At 39.0% G+C, this 17194-nt stretch overlaps 1 protein-coding gene across 1 annotated transcript in view; it reads left to right on the top strand.

Moving 5' to 3' along the window:
- LOC149238037 (ubiquitin carboxyl-terminal hydrolase 16-like) overlaps positions 1 to 17194 on the top strand; it is a 73880-nt gene that overhangs the window by 39163 nt on the left and 17523 nt on the right. Inside the window, exons 4-7 of the mRNA XM_089372898.1 lie at positions 12722 to 12807; positions 12941 to 13103; positions 13348 to 13471; positions 13643 to 13800. Of these exons, the coding sequence (XP_089229024.1) occupies positions 12722 to 12807; positions 12941 to 13103; positions 13348 to 13471; positions 13643 to 13800 (531 nt within the window). The remainder of the gene's footprint in view (positions 1 to 12721; positions 12808 to 12940; positions 13104 to 13347; positions 13472 to 13642; positions 13801 to 17194) is intronic.

Here is a 17194-nt window from a genome sequence, read left to right as displayed (position 1 = left end):
ACAAAATTCTCCTTGTTCTGTCTCGTTCTAGCTGCAGGCACCATCCATTCAAACGACAAGGTATTTTGATTTAATTCTGCCAGTCGTTCTTGCAGCGAATCTGGTAAGGGCTATTGGAATCAGTATTTCTTAGCAATTAACACTTTATTAATCTTTTTTCAGAGCATTAGTCAATCTTCAACAATATTATTATTATTCAGTATTAGAGATCAAAAACATTAAACAACACAATACAACAATGCACAAGATAGACACAGTAGACACAGAGATTTTTAGGTGGAAAACCCCCTCCGGGTCAAAAACCACTGAACGCTTCTTAGTAATTGTCTTCTTCTCTTTAAAAGAAATAATTACATCAAGTTTTTAGCTCCCACTGAAGGAGGCACCAACCCCCTAGTTTACAGGCACCCGACCTGAAGGATGCACCAACACCCTGGTTTACAGGGACCAACCTGAAGGACACTTCAATGCCCTATGCTTTATCAACACCTACTAGAAGGACCCTCCAATGCCCTGCTGCAAGCTCCGACTTGCCTTAGCACCACCTTGCTGCCTTGAAGTGTTCTTAGGCACCAACTTGAAGGCGACTCCAATCACCTGCCTTGCACCACCCTGCCACCCTAACGAGTCTGCGGACCATGTTTCACAAGTTTCACACTAGATCCCCTGTGCTCTGAATCAATATAAGAATGCTGTAATGAAGATAATGCTGCTCTGTATACTCTGTCAAATCCTGGTAGCCACTGAGCACTGCCAAATCAAGCCACTAATAAACTGCACATCAAATCCTGTTTATCAATGCTGTCACATCAACTGTCAACTGACCAACCTAGCCATTGCTCATCACTGCTCAAACTACTACCACTGACCACTGCACGTCACTGCTGAAATTGATCACTGCATATCATTGTCGAAACTGACCACTGACCACTGCACTTCACTGCACTGCACTGCTCATGAATGAATAATCGTTGAAGAGTTCATAAAGCAGGCTACCAAACATCACCGTACCAAACTGCCTGTACTGCTGTAAGTGTCAAACACAAGTTTCTGATATCGACACAATCCAAGATGCCTCAGGTCATCCTTATGACCTGCTCTCAATGCTCTCAAACACTGTTCGAGTAAGGCTACCAACATATGTCTTATAGCTGCTCAGATTAAACCCAAACTCTTTTCTTTCAACCAAGGTTACCAAGGATGCACAATACTATCAAAAATCCTGTCTCAGTGTCCTGCCATAGATACCCATCAAGATCACTATATGCGAAATACTATCCTGTACATAAACTGTCTTACCTTCACTGCTTGTATAGTAGATGTGCTGCTACAATTGAGAATGAAGCAATAAGATTTTGTGCACATACTGTCACTATCAAGGTTATGTCACAATTCACTGTTTCATTTATCTCACTGGAAAGCATATCTAAGTCATTGGTTTAAGACTACTGTGTTGATCACTCCCATATATGCATCAAGGTCATAATAGAGTTACTGTCCTATAGGGTTAGTTTGGATAGTTTTATTTCGAACACAAATAATGGAGACTTAAAGATAAGTGGATTGTGGGACTCAACTATACAATGCTAAAAATGAATGGGACCTCTTAATTGCACTTGTCCAACAATACGATTCTCATATAGTTGTGTCATAAATTTACTTAAGATTTTATATATCCATGCTATTTGTTCTTATTGCAAGTCTACGAAACCCAACCCTTTGAGCACACGATTATATTAAATGATGCAAACTATGGTAATTCCTTCTTCATACACCTTTAGGAATCATCACATAGAAGTGAATCACTTGCCAAGTTGAGGAAACAAGTTATAGTATCAAATGCCACAGATTTGTCACAGTCCACACTGTGTTGAAGGAGGTTAGCATCACTGTGACTTTAACTTCAGTGACTAGGCTGAAGCCAGAACTGTTCAATCCTTGTAAATGTCACTACTGTGTGCCACAATAAAATACAAAGGGATCATCTACAGTTGTTTCTAGGTCACTGTACTATAGATTGCAATTAATCTAATTATTCTTGTATAGTGGTAGCAGGCAACTTATAAACTTAGAGCCCAGTCCTAGAATGATTCACGATGCTTTTGAAATGCCAGAGGCATCATAGAATATTATTGTAGAATCAGCCGCAACAGACTTCAACTAGATTCCTATTCACAAATAAATGTGAACCAATACTTCTTCCTGCTGGTAAATGAAGGTCACACTGCTGTGCAAAGATAATGTTAAATTATTTCAAGGTCATACATTGCCAAAGAGACAACTATAAAAGACTTCAGTTGTCTAGCTGCAAGAAAAAGAAACGAAATCCCAAACCAAACAAAAAGCAAAGTACTCAAACCCTGTCTTCTAACTTCTTCTCTGTTCAGAAATGTGCATATGTATGAGCTCAAATGTATGCAGAATTTAATACCAAGACCTTCAACCTGCAAAATAAGTTCACCCAACGAATCACCAAACAAAAAGAATGTTTAAAACAAAAGGTTCAAACCCTTCACAAATCCGACTTCTCTGTTATGTCTTTGCTGTTTTCCTCCAGGAGTCTGCAAATTTCAGATGTAGTTACAAAAAATTATGTGTTGAAATGTTATATGCTTTTGAGAGGTGCCTAAGGTCTCTTTTTATAAATTGAGTCATGGACATAGGAGAGGCTTCTAGGAGACTAGACGTTGGAGTAGATTTAGGGAATTCATAGTTTTTAAATTAAAATTTAAAACCGTTAATTAAAATAATAAATAACTTTAATACTTATAATTTTTTTGTGTAAGCTTGGTAGTACTTCCTTTTTCTATTAATTATCTATAAGCAGGTAACAAAAATATGTCTGGTGGCCTCAACCTGCTCGAGGGAAACCAGGTCTGTTGGCCACCAATCAGCATCATAAGCCGTCCAAAATTTAAATAGTCTGATCATTATCATCCATGCTAAGTTTGCTACTGTATCTACTATATGCTTAATCCTTTGACTTGTAAAGTAAATGCTATCTGTCATAAAAACAAAATTTACTTTCTACTACTCTGCATCAGTCATCAGATGACTCAATAGGTGCCGGGTCCTTGGCACTTGACCCGGGCACTTCGTTCTGCAGCAAGGTTTGGATTTGTTTTTCCATTCACCCAAAATGGAGGTTCTGGTGATATTGTTGTACCTTGTACTTGCATCGCCTGGATTTCCTTTTGGATGTCCTTTAGACTTAGTTCCTCCTGACGGGCTTGCACTGGTTCTTCTCTGTCCCTGTATGTTGCCATGGCCATGGCCAACAGGTTCTTCATGACCTAGTACTGCTGGATGGTCTGTCTGAACAGTGTTTGATGACCTCTGGTATGCCCTGGGTCAATGAGCAATGGCTCCCAGTCCTCCATTGGAAGTTTTTCATTTACTGCCTTGGCATTTAATTCTGCCTCCCAAGTTGCTATTACAACTTTTACCTGTGTTGGCGTTCCTGCATGGTATGCATGCATTAAGTTTTGCATGCTTTCCTCCCCCGTTTTCCTTCCCCTTTTTCGCTGGGTTTTGCTCGCTGAAGCCACCAGATCCTTCATTTTCTTTTTTGCCTATTTACCTGCCTGCCAGCCTCCTTTTCTTCCCTTCCTCGCTTCTGCCTTCACCATATTTTCCTTCTGCAATTCTTTCAGTCCCCACCCCTCTCGCGTTCTTACCTGCTCCTGATGACGGAGCGCCGGAGTCTGAATGGTAGAGGAGTTAAATAAACCTGTAATGTTAACATAAGTGCAAACATTAAAACTGATTCGAATTTCATTCACGACCTGCTGCCTTTCCTTATAATTCTTCTTTACAAAATACCAACTGCAAATTTTCTCTTGGCAACCTGGTAGCCCCCAATTCCCTTCCCATCTTTCTTTGGTCCTTGCTGTGCGCAATAGTAAGGATATCGCTTCCCTCCTCCACTCAATCCCCCCTTGGAGTCCTCAAACTGGGATCCACGCTGTGGTCCAACTCCACTCCTGGGAGTTGGAAGACAAGGTTTGGGGTGACCAAAGTTAGGAATGCAAGGTGTTGGCTCCGTTTCCGCCACAAGGGCAGACCCACTAGACTTGAGATGCCCCGACACCTCCCTCTTATCATTATGAGTTCTGGCCCACCCCTGCAGTCCATCTCGACTCAGGATGACTAAGAATTGATTTAGGTTCCTGCGCGGTATTCCCCCTCGACCAGACTTTCGGCTCTCGACCCACTCATGCCCCCATTTCCTCTAGGGAATGCTTACCTTGGAGGCCCTACTAGACGCACTAGGGTTCCAGGCCCTCTCCTCCCTACTGATATCCTGTTGCCACTCAGGATTACCTGGATGCCATGTTGAGACCTACTGGTCAAGCTTCCCCCCATTACTATTCCACAATATCTCTTTCCTTCCCCTTGGGGTTTGAATTCCCCCCATTAACCGGACTAGCCAGGCTGAGCCTGTCTTCCATTTCCCATACCCCCTTCTCTCCCCCCACGGGTTCTAGAACCTACTAGCCCCCCGTAGTCTATCAGAGGAGCCATGGCCTCTTCTCAATCCTGGGCTACTGATTTTCACTATGGCAATTGCGAATTTGTTTCCCCAAGATCTAAGAGTCCCTCCTAACCCTCCACAGATCCCTTCTTTCCCCCCAGCCTTCCATAAAATGCAGCCAATACATATCCAGACATTAACAATAGACAACTGAGCCAAAATTCTTGTATTCTTTCGTTTCTTACAACAATTAAGAACTAGACATTAACAAATTAAGACATGACCAACATTTTCCGAAAAATTTCGACACTACCCTCATTCTATGCCAGACTCTCTTCCAATTTTGCAACATTGATGCCAAATCTAGACTTAGGAGAGCTCGATTTACATACTAGTCTCTTTCCAAGTCGATGAAGGCAGAATCCAAGTGCCGACGACAACCCCTTCTCCTGCTGGTCTGGTTCTCCTCTCAACTACCAACCTCGTCTCTTGGCTTTCTCTTCTCCCACCTTGCATGCATTCACTAATCTCTCTCGCCATATTTCTGCCTTGAATGGTCACTCAACCACCCATTTGGTTTCCTGAGGCTTCCTCCACTTGCCTCATTCTCCTGGGTCCTTCTACCTCATTCGTGTGGGGTCCTTGGATGGGCCACCCACGTACCCTCCTCCTTCGTCCTTCAATCATGAGATTGATCACCGTCTGGATCCAGGTTCCCTTCCCACCTCAATCAAGGGTAATACTTATAAATTTTAAAGTTGCAATTAATATTTAATTTTAGCTATCCTTTGACCATGGTATTAAACTTATTCAATTTCCCTTTGACCTTTGACTTGACCAAGGTGAAGCTGCCACATCATCACCTCATGGGGTTATGACCCATTGATTGGGGCCTTCAACTTCAAATGTGAATATCTCTCAAACCAGGAGGAACTACGTGGCGTTCCACATGACCCATTGATTGGGGCCTTCAACTTCAAATGTGAGAATCTAGTGACGTGTATCTCTAAGAAAAAATCAATGATTTTCCACTTCAAAAATCCTCGACAAATTCGGGGTATATTATCAGTCCAGGGAACCCAATCCGTAGGACTAGGGTTTTCAACCATCCAACAGTGGAGCTTCCAACTTGATGTAATCCATACAATTATAAGAAGCGTTCATTGTCAATTTGACATCAACGACTGGTGTTTTAGTCGAAGTCAAACCCAGTCAAACTCCAGGGGTTGTCATCAATGACAACACCATCCAACAAGGGTTCTGTAATGATTTGGTGGGAGATTTATCTAATTGAGAATGAAGTCTATTCGTAGAAAAAACCCTCGTGTGATATCTGGGAGCTAAACACGAACCCCCATAGGCGTAAACAATGGCAAGTTGTGTCCCATTAAGGTACGGGTAATCTTGAAAGTGATAAGGAGTTTTCTGTCGTAGGGTCACCAAGGGAGCCGAGATCCATTCTTAAAAAAAAAAGCCAGATTGAGATTTGGAGTTGGACATAGTCATTCCCGCTATGACTTGAATAAGAACCACACTAGCAAAAACCTTCATAGAGAATTGAACTGAGACAACGATGGTTCTTGCTGCGCTCATTTTGTGCCAAGTCGAAGATCAAAATTTTTCAAGAGTGACGTTTTGAGGGTCGAAACGCAGTCCGGTGGTGCGAACGTGTTTCGAAGGGTTCCGAATATTTGTTGACAATTTCTGAGCAAAGACCGAGCCATGGGACAAGACTCAAGTGTGGGTTTAATTTTTTGTTTTATACATTGAACAAATGTTTGGTTAAATTTGGGATACTCAATTTGGTATGCTTTATTATTGATGTGCCATCATATTGTTAATATTTATGGCATAAATTATATAAATGGGATCATTGTACTTTTAAATGGTTTAAATTCTATTTATGTTCTATCGTCATATTATCACATCATTTTTGTTAAAGACATAATAGTTTATTACTCGAGGAAGAAAGTTGCAAAAACCCTAGCGAAAATTGCCCTAGAATAATACACGTGTTTCTCGGTAGCTGCTTACTCTGCATAAATGTGGTACTGGGAGATCCAACTCTCCCCTGATCCCTCCCTAAACAACTCGTCTGCCCGTTTGCCCACTTGGATCAAACTCTCCCTGTACTAGGAGTCACTTACATAGTGGTTGCCTCCAGTTGCCCTAGTCTCTTCTCTTCATCATCATGTTGGTCAACCCACTTGCCAACTAGCTGAGACTCAAACTGTGATACTGGTTGGGGCTCCTTTTTGGGAGCTCTAACTTGCTCTCGCTCTAAGGATTCCCTTAGAGCTCTGCTCTCCACCCTCATGTCTCTATTCTGTGCACTTCCTACCTTGCTGCTCAGGGATGTACCTGTCTCAACATGTAACAAGTACAAATTCTTCTTCCTCACAACTATCTGCTTCTTACATCTAGAAGCTAAGTGCTGGAGTTAAGCCTTATCTATGCTGAAGATGACACCATAATCCTTGTCCTCAAGGGTAGCTAGTGAAACAAATGTCTACTTCAGACCTAAAACATAGAGGACATCTCTAAGATGGAGAAAGCCACTTGACTCCCTCTCAAAATTGACAATACCAACTCCTGTAGTTGCGCGCATGCCATCATCTCCTAGCTCAATATGAAATTGCATGTCCTTCTTCTTCAGGTGGCTGAAATACTCCTTGTTCCCGGTCATGTGGAAGGATGCTCCCGAATCAATATACCATACACTATTTTTTGTTGAGCTTTCCATACAAGCTGTCAATCAGAAATCTCTCTCGAACTGAGCAGAAAATGCATCTACCTGAGCTGTTGCAGCCACATGATGCTTACTGGACTCCTCCTTTCGATTAGGACACTTAGTGGCATAGTGTCTGAACTCATGGCAATTGAAGCACTTGATCTTGCTTAGATCCTTTTTCTTTTTCTCGCCTTTTTCACTGGACTTGGCCTCTCCTTGGCCCTTCTTGCTCTTGGCTCTACTACCTTTGCTTGCTAGGGAAAAGTTATCCTCGTCCTTTGTTGGAGCTTCTCTACTAGATCTCGTCCCTATCCGGATTTCTTCTTGAACACAGTCACTCCATAATCTTTCTCAATTGGGAATATTCTCTCTGCCACTTATTGCATCCTGGAAACCATACCAAGACTTGTGAAGTTCCAGAAGGGCAAGACTCACAAGGGCACTGTTTGCTACAGTCACGCCCACTCCACCTAGCTCATCTCGAACTTGAGTGAAATTTGAAAGATATGTGATGATGGGCTCTTCTTTGCTCATTCAAATACTTCTTAGCTTCTCCTTGAGGGCAAGCTTCCTGACATCACTGGAACCCTAATACAGATCTAAGATGGCTTTTAAACATCTCATATGTTGTCTTCTTCTCATAAAGATGAGGGATGATATGATCTTTGATCCCCTCAAGAATGGTCCTCCTCGCCTTGGTGTCATTCTTGTTATGTTGGATCAACTGTTGAGCATCTGAAGGTGGAGCTATTGCCTACTTCCTAAGTCACAGGACACGTCCTCCAAGGTCCCGTGTCCCGTATTTTACATTCTGGACACGAAAACGGCCCTAAAACGTGTCGAAAAAGATTTTCATCGTGTCCTGTAAAACGTAAAACGTATTCGCCGGTTTTCGTCGTGTCCTGCATATGGAAAATGCGTATTCCGTTGATCGAAAACGTTGCCCTAACGTTTTTCCTCTGGTTGAATACGTATCCCACTAAAAAGTGTAGTTTAAAGCCCACGCAATGGATTTTTCCCAGTTCTTTTCGTCGTGTGGCGCTGTTGTGTGTGTGGAGCTGTCGTGTGGAGCAGCGAGCTGTTGTTTGAACTGAGTTTGGAGCAGAGTGTGGTGCCGATTGTGCTGTGCAACATTCAGGCTTCAGCGTTCAAGAAAACCGGCCCGTAAACCCGTAAACCTGTGTTCAAACTTCACGTTTACGGTTTTGTAAGTTATTTGATTAATCATTATATAATTTATATATGATTGATGGGGTTTCCATTTACTGTTTCTTAGTTATAAACTTATAAATTATTTGTGTTGTGGCTTCCGCTTGCCCCATTTCTGAAATCTGCAAACTCAGAACTGTTTTCAAAATTAAATGCTTGTGGGATCGTTTTCTAATGCTAGTATGTCTACCAGCTTTGCAGCCATGTCCATGTGCCGTAAATATCCCCTTGTTTGATCCATTCTGTAGGTTAAGGATGTTTTTATTATGTTTGTCATTAAACTGACCTGCTCCTTCATTAATATCTACATTGTTATCAGCCTGCACTTCCTTATGTGCTTTCATTACCAAGGGTTTCCAAATGGTCTCTCAAAATATTGACTGCTCCTTGTAGGCAATTTTTAGCAAGGATAGGGAGCTGTTGTTTCACTTCTGAAATGCCCTCATCTGCATGTTTGACATCAACAGCTTCATCTCTGGGGCAATTTGAGTTGTTTTGCTCAATTTGTATGCACAAGTCTGCCCCTGGAGCAGCAGATCCATCATTCGTTTGTGTGAGGGTAGAGGTATCCTAACAAATATCACCATAGCTACCATCAAAATGTATCCCCAAAGGTCTGTCTCAAAATCAATCTTAAAATATCATGCAGAGTTGCCACTAGTGCTCTTATTTGTCTTCTAGGGGATCAGTGCTGCAGTCTATCACATGAGGTTTGTGAAGAAATTGCGCCTAATTTTGTATCTACTCTTTTGTATTTTCCATTGGTATTCTCTCAGGAGTCAGTATCTACTATCTATGTAAACACTGAACAGTAATACATTTTGATTTTGATGATTTAATGGAAAATCTGCATTTTATAGTTTTAATATCTAAGTTCTAAATTTATAGTTAGTAGTAAGTACTTAGTAGTTTACTAGTTTCTTATGTGCTTGTAAGTTGTACATGAACAATGAACATTGAATATTCAAGAATCAAGACCAAGCATATCAAATTCTAATTTCTAAATAGTAAATTTTGATTCTATTTATTTTTTTAAAGTGAACTATGAACTTTGAGAAGTAATTATATCTTAATTTGATTAGATAAGCTGCAACCTGCAATTTAATATGGATAAAAAACTATATTTCGGTATATATATATATATATATTTTAATTAAATATATATAAAATGTGTCCCCCGTGTTCTGTTTCCAGGTCGCTGTGTTTCGTATTGAATACTCATATTTACATGTCCTCCGTGTCTCGTGTCCTCGTGTCATGTGACTTAGTCTACTTCACATACTCGAGCACTCCATTATCTTCCAACACAACTGATATCCGCTCCTTCCATGAGCAGAGGCTCCCTCTAAATTGTGATTTGACCTTAGTCCTTGGAACACCATACTGCTATCCAAAGAACTGCTCTGCTCTTCAAACTCTAGTGCAAGGCTTCTGCTTGATGTTCGCTCTTCACTAACTGGCCAATCTGGTGTTGGTCTTTATACTGATCTATGCTTTGATACCATGCTAAATTTCCATGAAACTCTGCAACTACTTAGTGAATTATTGAAAACTGAAATCTAGTTAACTTTCACCAAGATATAGAGCTTCTTAACAACTTATATGCAACGAAATTAAACAAAAACATAGAGATAAAAATGCATGCACAAATTGGCACACTTATTTTTCTCAGGAAACCCAACAGGGAAAACCAGCTTGCTTGATGTCGCTATATTATTGATTGTTCTTGAGCACTTGGATCTATTACAAAGCAATCTGTCTCTCTTGAGAAAGCATTCTGCTTTTCACACAAATCTCAGCTGATACAATTGATCTTGGCTGGCCTAGATCCTGCTGGATCACGGCTCTCTAGCACACAATTGTTCCTCTGCTGCCTCCTTGACTTGCTCTGCAAAACCTGCTCACTTCTGCTTAATTTCTGTGCACTAGAGGCTCCTTGATCCTTGTGCACTAGGTATCTATTTCCTAGCGCACACCAACCCCTATTCTCTAGTGCAGATCAGCTCCTATTTTATAGGGAAAATCCCTATATCCTTGTGCACTTCCTACTTTCTATTTCTTAGGACCCAACTCCTCTTCTCTGTGCACAATCAGCTCCTAAATCCTCGTGCATTTGTGCATCATATTTTTTAGGACACAATTCCTGTGCTCTCCACAATCAAGGGTCTCTCACAAACTTGTGAGCTCTGTCTTGTCACAAACCTTTGTGCACAAAACAATGAATTTCCTCGTGCCTTCGTCCTCCTCTTTATAGGCCCAATTCAAACATGCAAGGAGACCCAGTTCAAATTTAGAACTCGAGTTTTGATTGATGAGTTAACTGAGAGTGATACTCTTTCTCTCTCCAATCAACACTGGAGTTCTTAACTCGTCCTTCCTTCAATCAAGACTGAAGACTAACTCGCTCTAACTGAACTTGTAACTGCCACCTTGTTCTGTAGTCAAACTGATGAAGACTCCACTTAACTGAAGCTCCAACTCTACACATGCTAACTTGGTGATTATTCCAATAAACTGGAAATGACTCATCCTAATTGAAGTCTAACTCCTGAGGACAATTTGAGGTCTTCACCGGCTAAGGCATAAGCCAGAAGACCTTGCTCGCTACATATTCAACATGATCTCTCTGATTTTACTTTTCCTCTGCAAATATTTTATTTCAGAAGTTAAAGATCAGTGATTTTATTTTCACAACAATTCAGAATTTTATTTAATAATTTTCTGGGAATAAAAGTTGTGGAGGTATAAATAAATCTGGATTGGTATTGGAAATTTAACATGAAACTGTTATACCCTTCCTAAGGTTACCTGGGTTTTAGAGTCCTTGTTTATTAAAATGGTTAATATTTATGAATCATGCCAGGCAGATGCATTCCACACATTTATAAATGCAATATACACACAATATGGTGTACAAGATCTTTACTTATATAAGCGGTCACATAATAGATAGAAGTACATATGCTCTTAACTGCCCAAGCCTTACTTTTCTCTTTGATATTGTTCAGTTTGATACTATTTATATTTTGATTTATAGTTCATAAGGCCATCTGTCATTCAAACAAATTTGCTTGTTTTGTATGGTCTATCAAATAGCTGATATCTGGAAAAATGTTTAAAATGTTTTGAGGTTTAGCTATATTGACTTTTTTTTGATAGTTTAAGAGATTTGAATTATGGAACAAAATACAGCGTGCACAAAAGACAGGATCCAGAAGTACTGATATTCTTGCAAACCAGGGCTCATTGAACAAGACTAATAGCCAAAATTCTCAGTGTTCTCTGCTTGTCATCATTACAGAGAACAATATGCATATGCGGGACAGCTTTCTTCAACAAACTAAGAATGGATAAAACTAAACTGCCTCCTATAAATACATAAGCATTCATCTGTATCTGTCTATCCTGTAATTCCAACCAGTCAGGTTTTTTAGTTGGGCTGTTTGCCACTGCATCAGCAGCCTGCTGACTTGGGCCAGTTATTTCAGTTCCTCTATGGTTCTTTCTTTGCTTGTCTCTAAAACTGCATTTAAGGGGATTTCATACCTTCACAGCTTTGGCATTTCATTGTGAACTTATTTAATCTTGTTTATTTCTTCTCTTCCTACTTACTACTTTGCTTTTTGCCCTTCATTTTTCTTCCTACCTCTTCCAGCTTTGGGTGGTCTAATTTGTGTGGGTGAGGATTTGAATTTACTGCCAGAATGGTGAGCACTAAAGAGGGATGGTGGCAAGCCCCTCAATCTGCGTAGCCACCAAAATCATCTGCTGCTTTTCCATATAGAGTTATATCATCCTGAGAGAGGTTACTAGATTGTCTTTGCCTTTCTTGCTGTCATGAAGCCCAGCTGTTTATTTCTCTTACTGAGGTGAAATCATTGGCATTAGTGCCAAAGGTTTAGCTAATTTTTTTAATTCTGCATGTGTTTCAATTTTTATTTCTTCAAATGTAGTTAATTGAACGATGTACAACAACTCTATACGTATGTTAATTTTGATTGTAAATAAAAACACAGTTAAGATTTTTGTATTTCGTGATGGTTTCTGACCTTTAGTTTATTGTTATTTCAATGTCAAAATTTTAACTGTTTGATTATTTAGATAGATACGATGTTTTCAGCTTCCATTCTTCATCCAGTTGAATCTTTCTTTATTTTTTGTGTAGATATTCTAAGGGAAGAGGTTATTTAATATCAATAACTTGACTGGTCTATTTTAACATGATTAATCATTTGTGGTTTATAAAATAAAGTACTTTCTTATTTCTACTAACGTAATTTGGATCTTTTCCTTGGGACTTTTTTCAGCTGCTATGCCAATGCTGTGCTACAATGCCTGATGTTTACGAGACCAATTGCTGCATATCTACTCCAAGGATCTCATTCGAAAAATTGTATGTTGCCTTTACTCCAGGTCATCCATGCAAGGTGGCATATCATTTTCAGGTCTAATTTAAGCCTGTAGAAGCTAGGCATTCAGGTTGTGAAAATTTACAGGATTGTTGCTTGGTTCCATGTTCAATTCAGGTCAGAAAAGGGATTGGTGCTTCATGTGTGAGCTTGAGAACCTTGTTGCAAAAGTGAGGGAAGGAAAAAACCCCATATCACCCATTCGAATATTATCAAAAATACAGAATATTGGAAATCACCTTGGATATGGGAAGGAAGAAGATGCTCATGAATTTTTAAGGTAAGTTTATTATGAACTGTTGGGACCTGGGCTTTATGATAGTTTGTGAAGAGCCAAATAGGCTACATTTTTCTTATAGTCTCCCCAGCAGAAAAATAAATTACACGCACACACAAATTTGGTGATATTTAATTTTTATCATGGAAAACTTCTAAATCAACGAGAAAGAATTTCTGTTTCTTCTGGTTTTATTTTTATGGAAGTGCTGCATATTTAATATGATCAATATGGTGTCTGCTCCTAGGTTTGCCATTGACACTATGCAATCAACATGCCTTGCTGAAGCTAGTGGAGAGAGGGCGGTTGACCATAGAACACAGGAGACAACACTTATACAACAGATATTTGGTGGCTATCTTCAGTCAAAAGTGATGTCATTTTTACCTGTTGAAATATCATTGAAATTACTTCTTTTTGCTTAAAATATTAGAGCAATATTTCTCTCTTTGATGCTCTTCTTGACAGGAATAACATATATTAGAAGTTCAACATCAAGGAAGTTAGATATTAAAATCAACAGTATTGGTCTTTCATTGCAGATAAAGTGTTTGAAGTGCCACCACATATCTGAGCGTTATGAGAAAATGATGGATCTTACTGTGGAGATAGAAGGCAACATTGAATCTCTCCAAGATGCACTTGGACAATTCACAGCTTCTGAAATATTGGATGGCTCAAATAAGTATAAATGTGACAGGTTAGTGAATATTGAAATTCAGTGTGGATTATGTTAGTAAAATTGTCTTGTCAATCTCTCATTTGTTGAAGACGTTCTTGCCATCTTTTGTTATTTTTGTTGTCAAATGGAAGTCATATGATAGTACTGAGAGAATTGATGACTCTTACAGCATGTGCTGGAGTTGTGTCACATGCATAATGCCGTCCCGTTCCAGGTGGCCATTCAGGGTCATCTTATAAACGGTCCTGATACTGACAGTTTTCACAGTTTTCTGGTCTTGGTCTCACAGCGTTTTTTTTCCATGGCCTTAAAATGCATTTTTTGGTTGTTTTGATGCCAAAGGTCAGGCATTTGGCTTAGTATACAGATTCTCTTTCCAACAAGCTAAAGAAGACCTAAGACAGAGCTACGAGTCAAAAGTAATGGCTTTGGCAAGGCTCCCTTTTTTTCAGATAGCTCAGCTTCATCCAGCTCAGTGTAAACATTGAACCCCAACTTTAGGTTAGGGTTATGGATCTTGCCTCTTAGGTTTTTTGGCAGTATTATAGAATGTAGTTTCAGCCATTCATTATGGATTTTTGCAACCGAGCGTCGTAGAGGCATGTCGTCTTGGAGATAGCTACCATCTTTCTAGTCATTGTATTTGTAAAATGTTTTCTGTGCTTCTTTCAGTGATAGAATTTGGGTTTCACTGTATCCCTATGTTAATGGTATCTTTCATTTCATTCCCAAGATAACCTGTGTGTCTGTGTCATATATCGGAGAACAAATTTGTTGCTGTTGATGAGCTTGAAGAGGAAGCATCTATAACATGTTGCTAGATGCCTGGGGCAAACTGGGAGCAGGAGTGAGGAGCATTGATTCCCAGAGAGATCTTGGAGTGGAGCAGCCTCATGAGCAGTTCAGACACATATATTAATATATATTTACTGCAGACTTCTTTATATTATAATACATGTGTTTAAAAAAACAAGGTGCCTAATGCTAAATTAGTTGCAGAAAACATAGATATTAAATCATTCACATGCATATAACCCCAGAAATATTATAATAGATCCCTCAAAGCTTCATGGGCTAAAAAATAGGGCACGTTTTCAGAATATATACATTTTCCCCTTATAAATTTTATTTATATGACTTAAATAATGTATATATACTTTGAAAAAATTGTATTGTATATATTTATGAAGTATATAGAATTATAAATTGCCCCCCCCCTTTTTTTCTTTATAAGACTCTTAAATGAATTGTAGCCCCTTTCAAAAAGATTTATCCATGCTACCATAGGTAAAATAAAAATTGGTAGGGTTCAACAAACTATGCAAAACAATTAAATGCAATGGATGTTCCTTTACATGCTGATTAGGGCATCATTGAGTATGACTATTCATGTTTGCATGAACTCTTACAAATGGTTGCAGGGCTGTTGAAATGTGCTAAAATATAAGGGCAGATTTTAAGAAACTAAGCAAAACAATTAAAGTAAATGAAGGTTCTTTTACCTCAGATTAGGGCACTGAGTATTGCAATTCATGTTCCCACTACCTCTCATAAATGGTACCCTGTCCACAATTGGTTGCTTAGTCTTTGCATGGGCTTGAAATGTGTTTACAGTCAACATTGAGGTTCACAAATTAACACGAGTCACTCTCAGACCAAACAATTGACTGTAAATGGTGTTGGTACAAAATGAATGGAGATTATGCTTCAACAAATTTTATTTCTACCTCAAATTGTCACAATTATATTTCATGCACAATTTGAGCAGAAGCAAGGCAACAATGTTGTGACTGAGCTACAGTGGGCTACATCTATTTTAATTTTTGCTCTGGTTTGAATGTTGCCACAATAGGAAATAACTCATGCTGTGGAATGAAACAAAGTCACCACAGAACAAATGTTTCGAATTTCCAATGTCTCCTCTTAGATGGCAGTGGGCACCTCAATTTCATACAGTTGTTTCAACTCACCAAGATAGAGTTTGGATTTGGATCATACACAACCTGCCATGAAAATATTATCTTTCTCCTGCATGCATAATGCTTTTAGTGAAAACTCAAATTGCTTTATTCCGGCAACAAACAACAGATGATGGGGCTTGGCATTGGATTTAAATTGAATAAAGTATTCCCTTCCTCGAACCAAGATTTGCAGAACCAATGAATATTTGTCTATCATAGGAGCATTCTGAGGAGTGGAATAAGGGCCACCTGTGAGTGGCCCCTGGAGTGGTTTGTATAGAGCTGTAGAGCCATACAGGAGACAAAAGCACTTTGAGGAGCACACTTTGCAAATTTTCAAATGATCACAAAATGCAAGTTCGATTCTGTGTTCTCATGGTTTTGGAATGGGGCAATACCCTTAGGAGCACTCCTCTCCAACATGTCTATAAGCCATAGCAAATTTGCCACTTCAGAGGGCTTGTTTAGATTGATTTTCCTATTACAGGTTAGTTAGATTTATGCTCACTTTAGTTAAGTGCAGAAGAAAAGAAGAAAGGAAGGTTTGTGGACTTTGAACAAGAAACAAATGCAATTGAAAAGAATGCTGGTTTATGTGAATAAAACCACAAGTGTTGAAACACTGTTATCACAAGGGTTCAATATTAAGATGCCTTGCTGTATGAGATTGATCTTGTTTTGCTTGCCATGTTGAGTCGTTCATGCTTGACTGAGTGAAACTTTTTTCAACTTTTAAAAGTCTTTTATACACAAGCGCTGAGACTGACTATATTGTACTTTTATTTCAAATTCGCTCTTATTGTGCTGAAATCCTAAAGGTGTGGATCTATAGTCCAGTGTGTTAGAGATATGTAACGTATTTATGTACGTGGGTAATGCTTATGTCATCACATGTCAGCTTCAAATGAAATATAATACTTATAATAAATAATAATAGTATTGTAAATGTTAGCGAAATATTTATACTTATGAAAATAAAAATATCTCTATATATGAAAGAGAGACTTGATCTATACACCTAATATAAAAGCTGCTATATAGAGAAATGAAAAGAGAGATACCAGTTTACATAAATAAAAATAGTACAGATATTATATTTATACAAAAATAATGTTACAATGCAAATATATATATTTTGACAATAATTATAAGCTATATTTTCACGTACCTGCATATGTTTTGATTTCTGAGTTCTCTTGAGGTTGAGTGTGACTACAACCAGCTTAATCCATCTTAAGTGATAAAAAAAATCACAGCTCAAAGGATTTGATCCCTTTGCAGTTGTTTGGGGTTAGGTGGTTAAACCACCATATCCACTCAGGGGTGATTTGTTGTGTGAAATATGTATGGATGCAACACTAGTAATGAAGTCATTCTTTATTCTCTCTACTAGTGTCTATGAATGTGTGAATTCTAAATTCTTACATGGTATCAAAGCAACTATTGATTCT

Source organism: Pinus tabuliformis, chromosome 8 (assembly GCF_031772625.1).
Source record: "Pinus tabuliformis cultivar Carrire ecotype Pingquan chromosome 8, CPIR1, whole genome shotgun sequence".
In the NCBI taxonomy this organism is placed as follows: domain Eukaryota; kingdom Viridiplantae; phylum Streptophyta; class Pinopsida; order Pinales; family Pinaceae; genus Pinus; species Pinus tabuliformis.
This window is presented reverse-complemented; position numbering and strand designations above follow the sequence as displayed.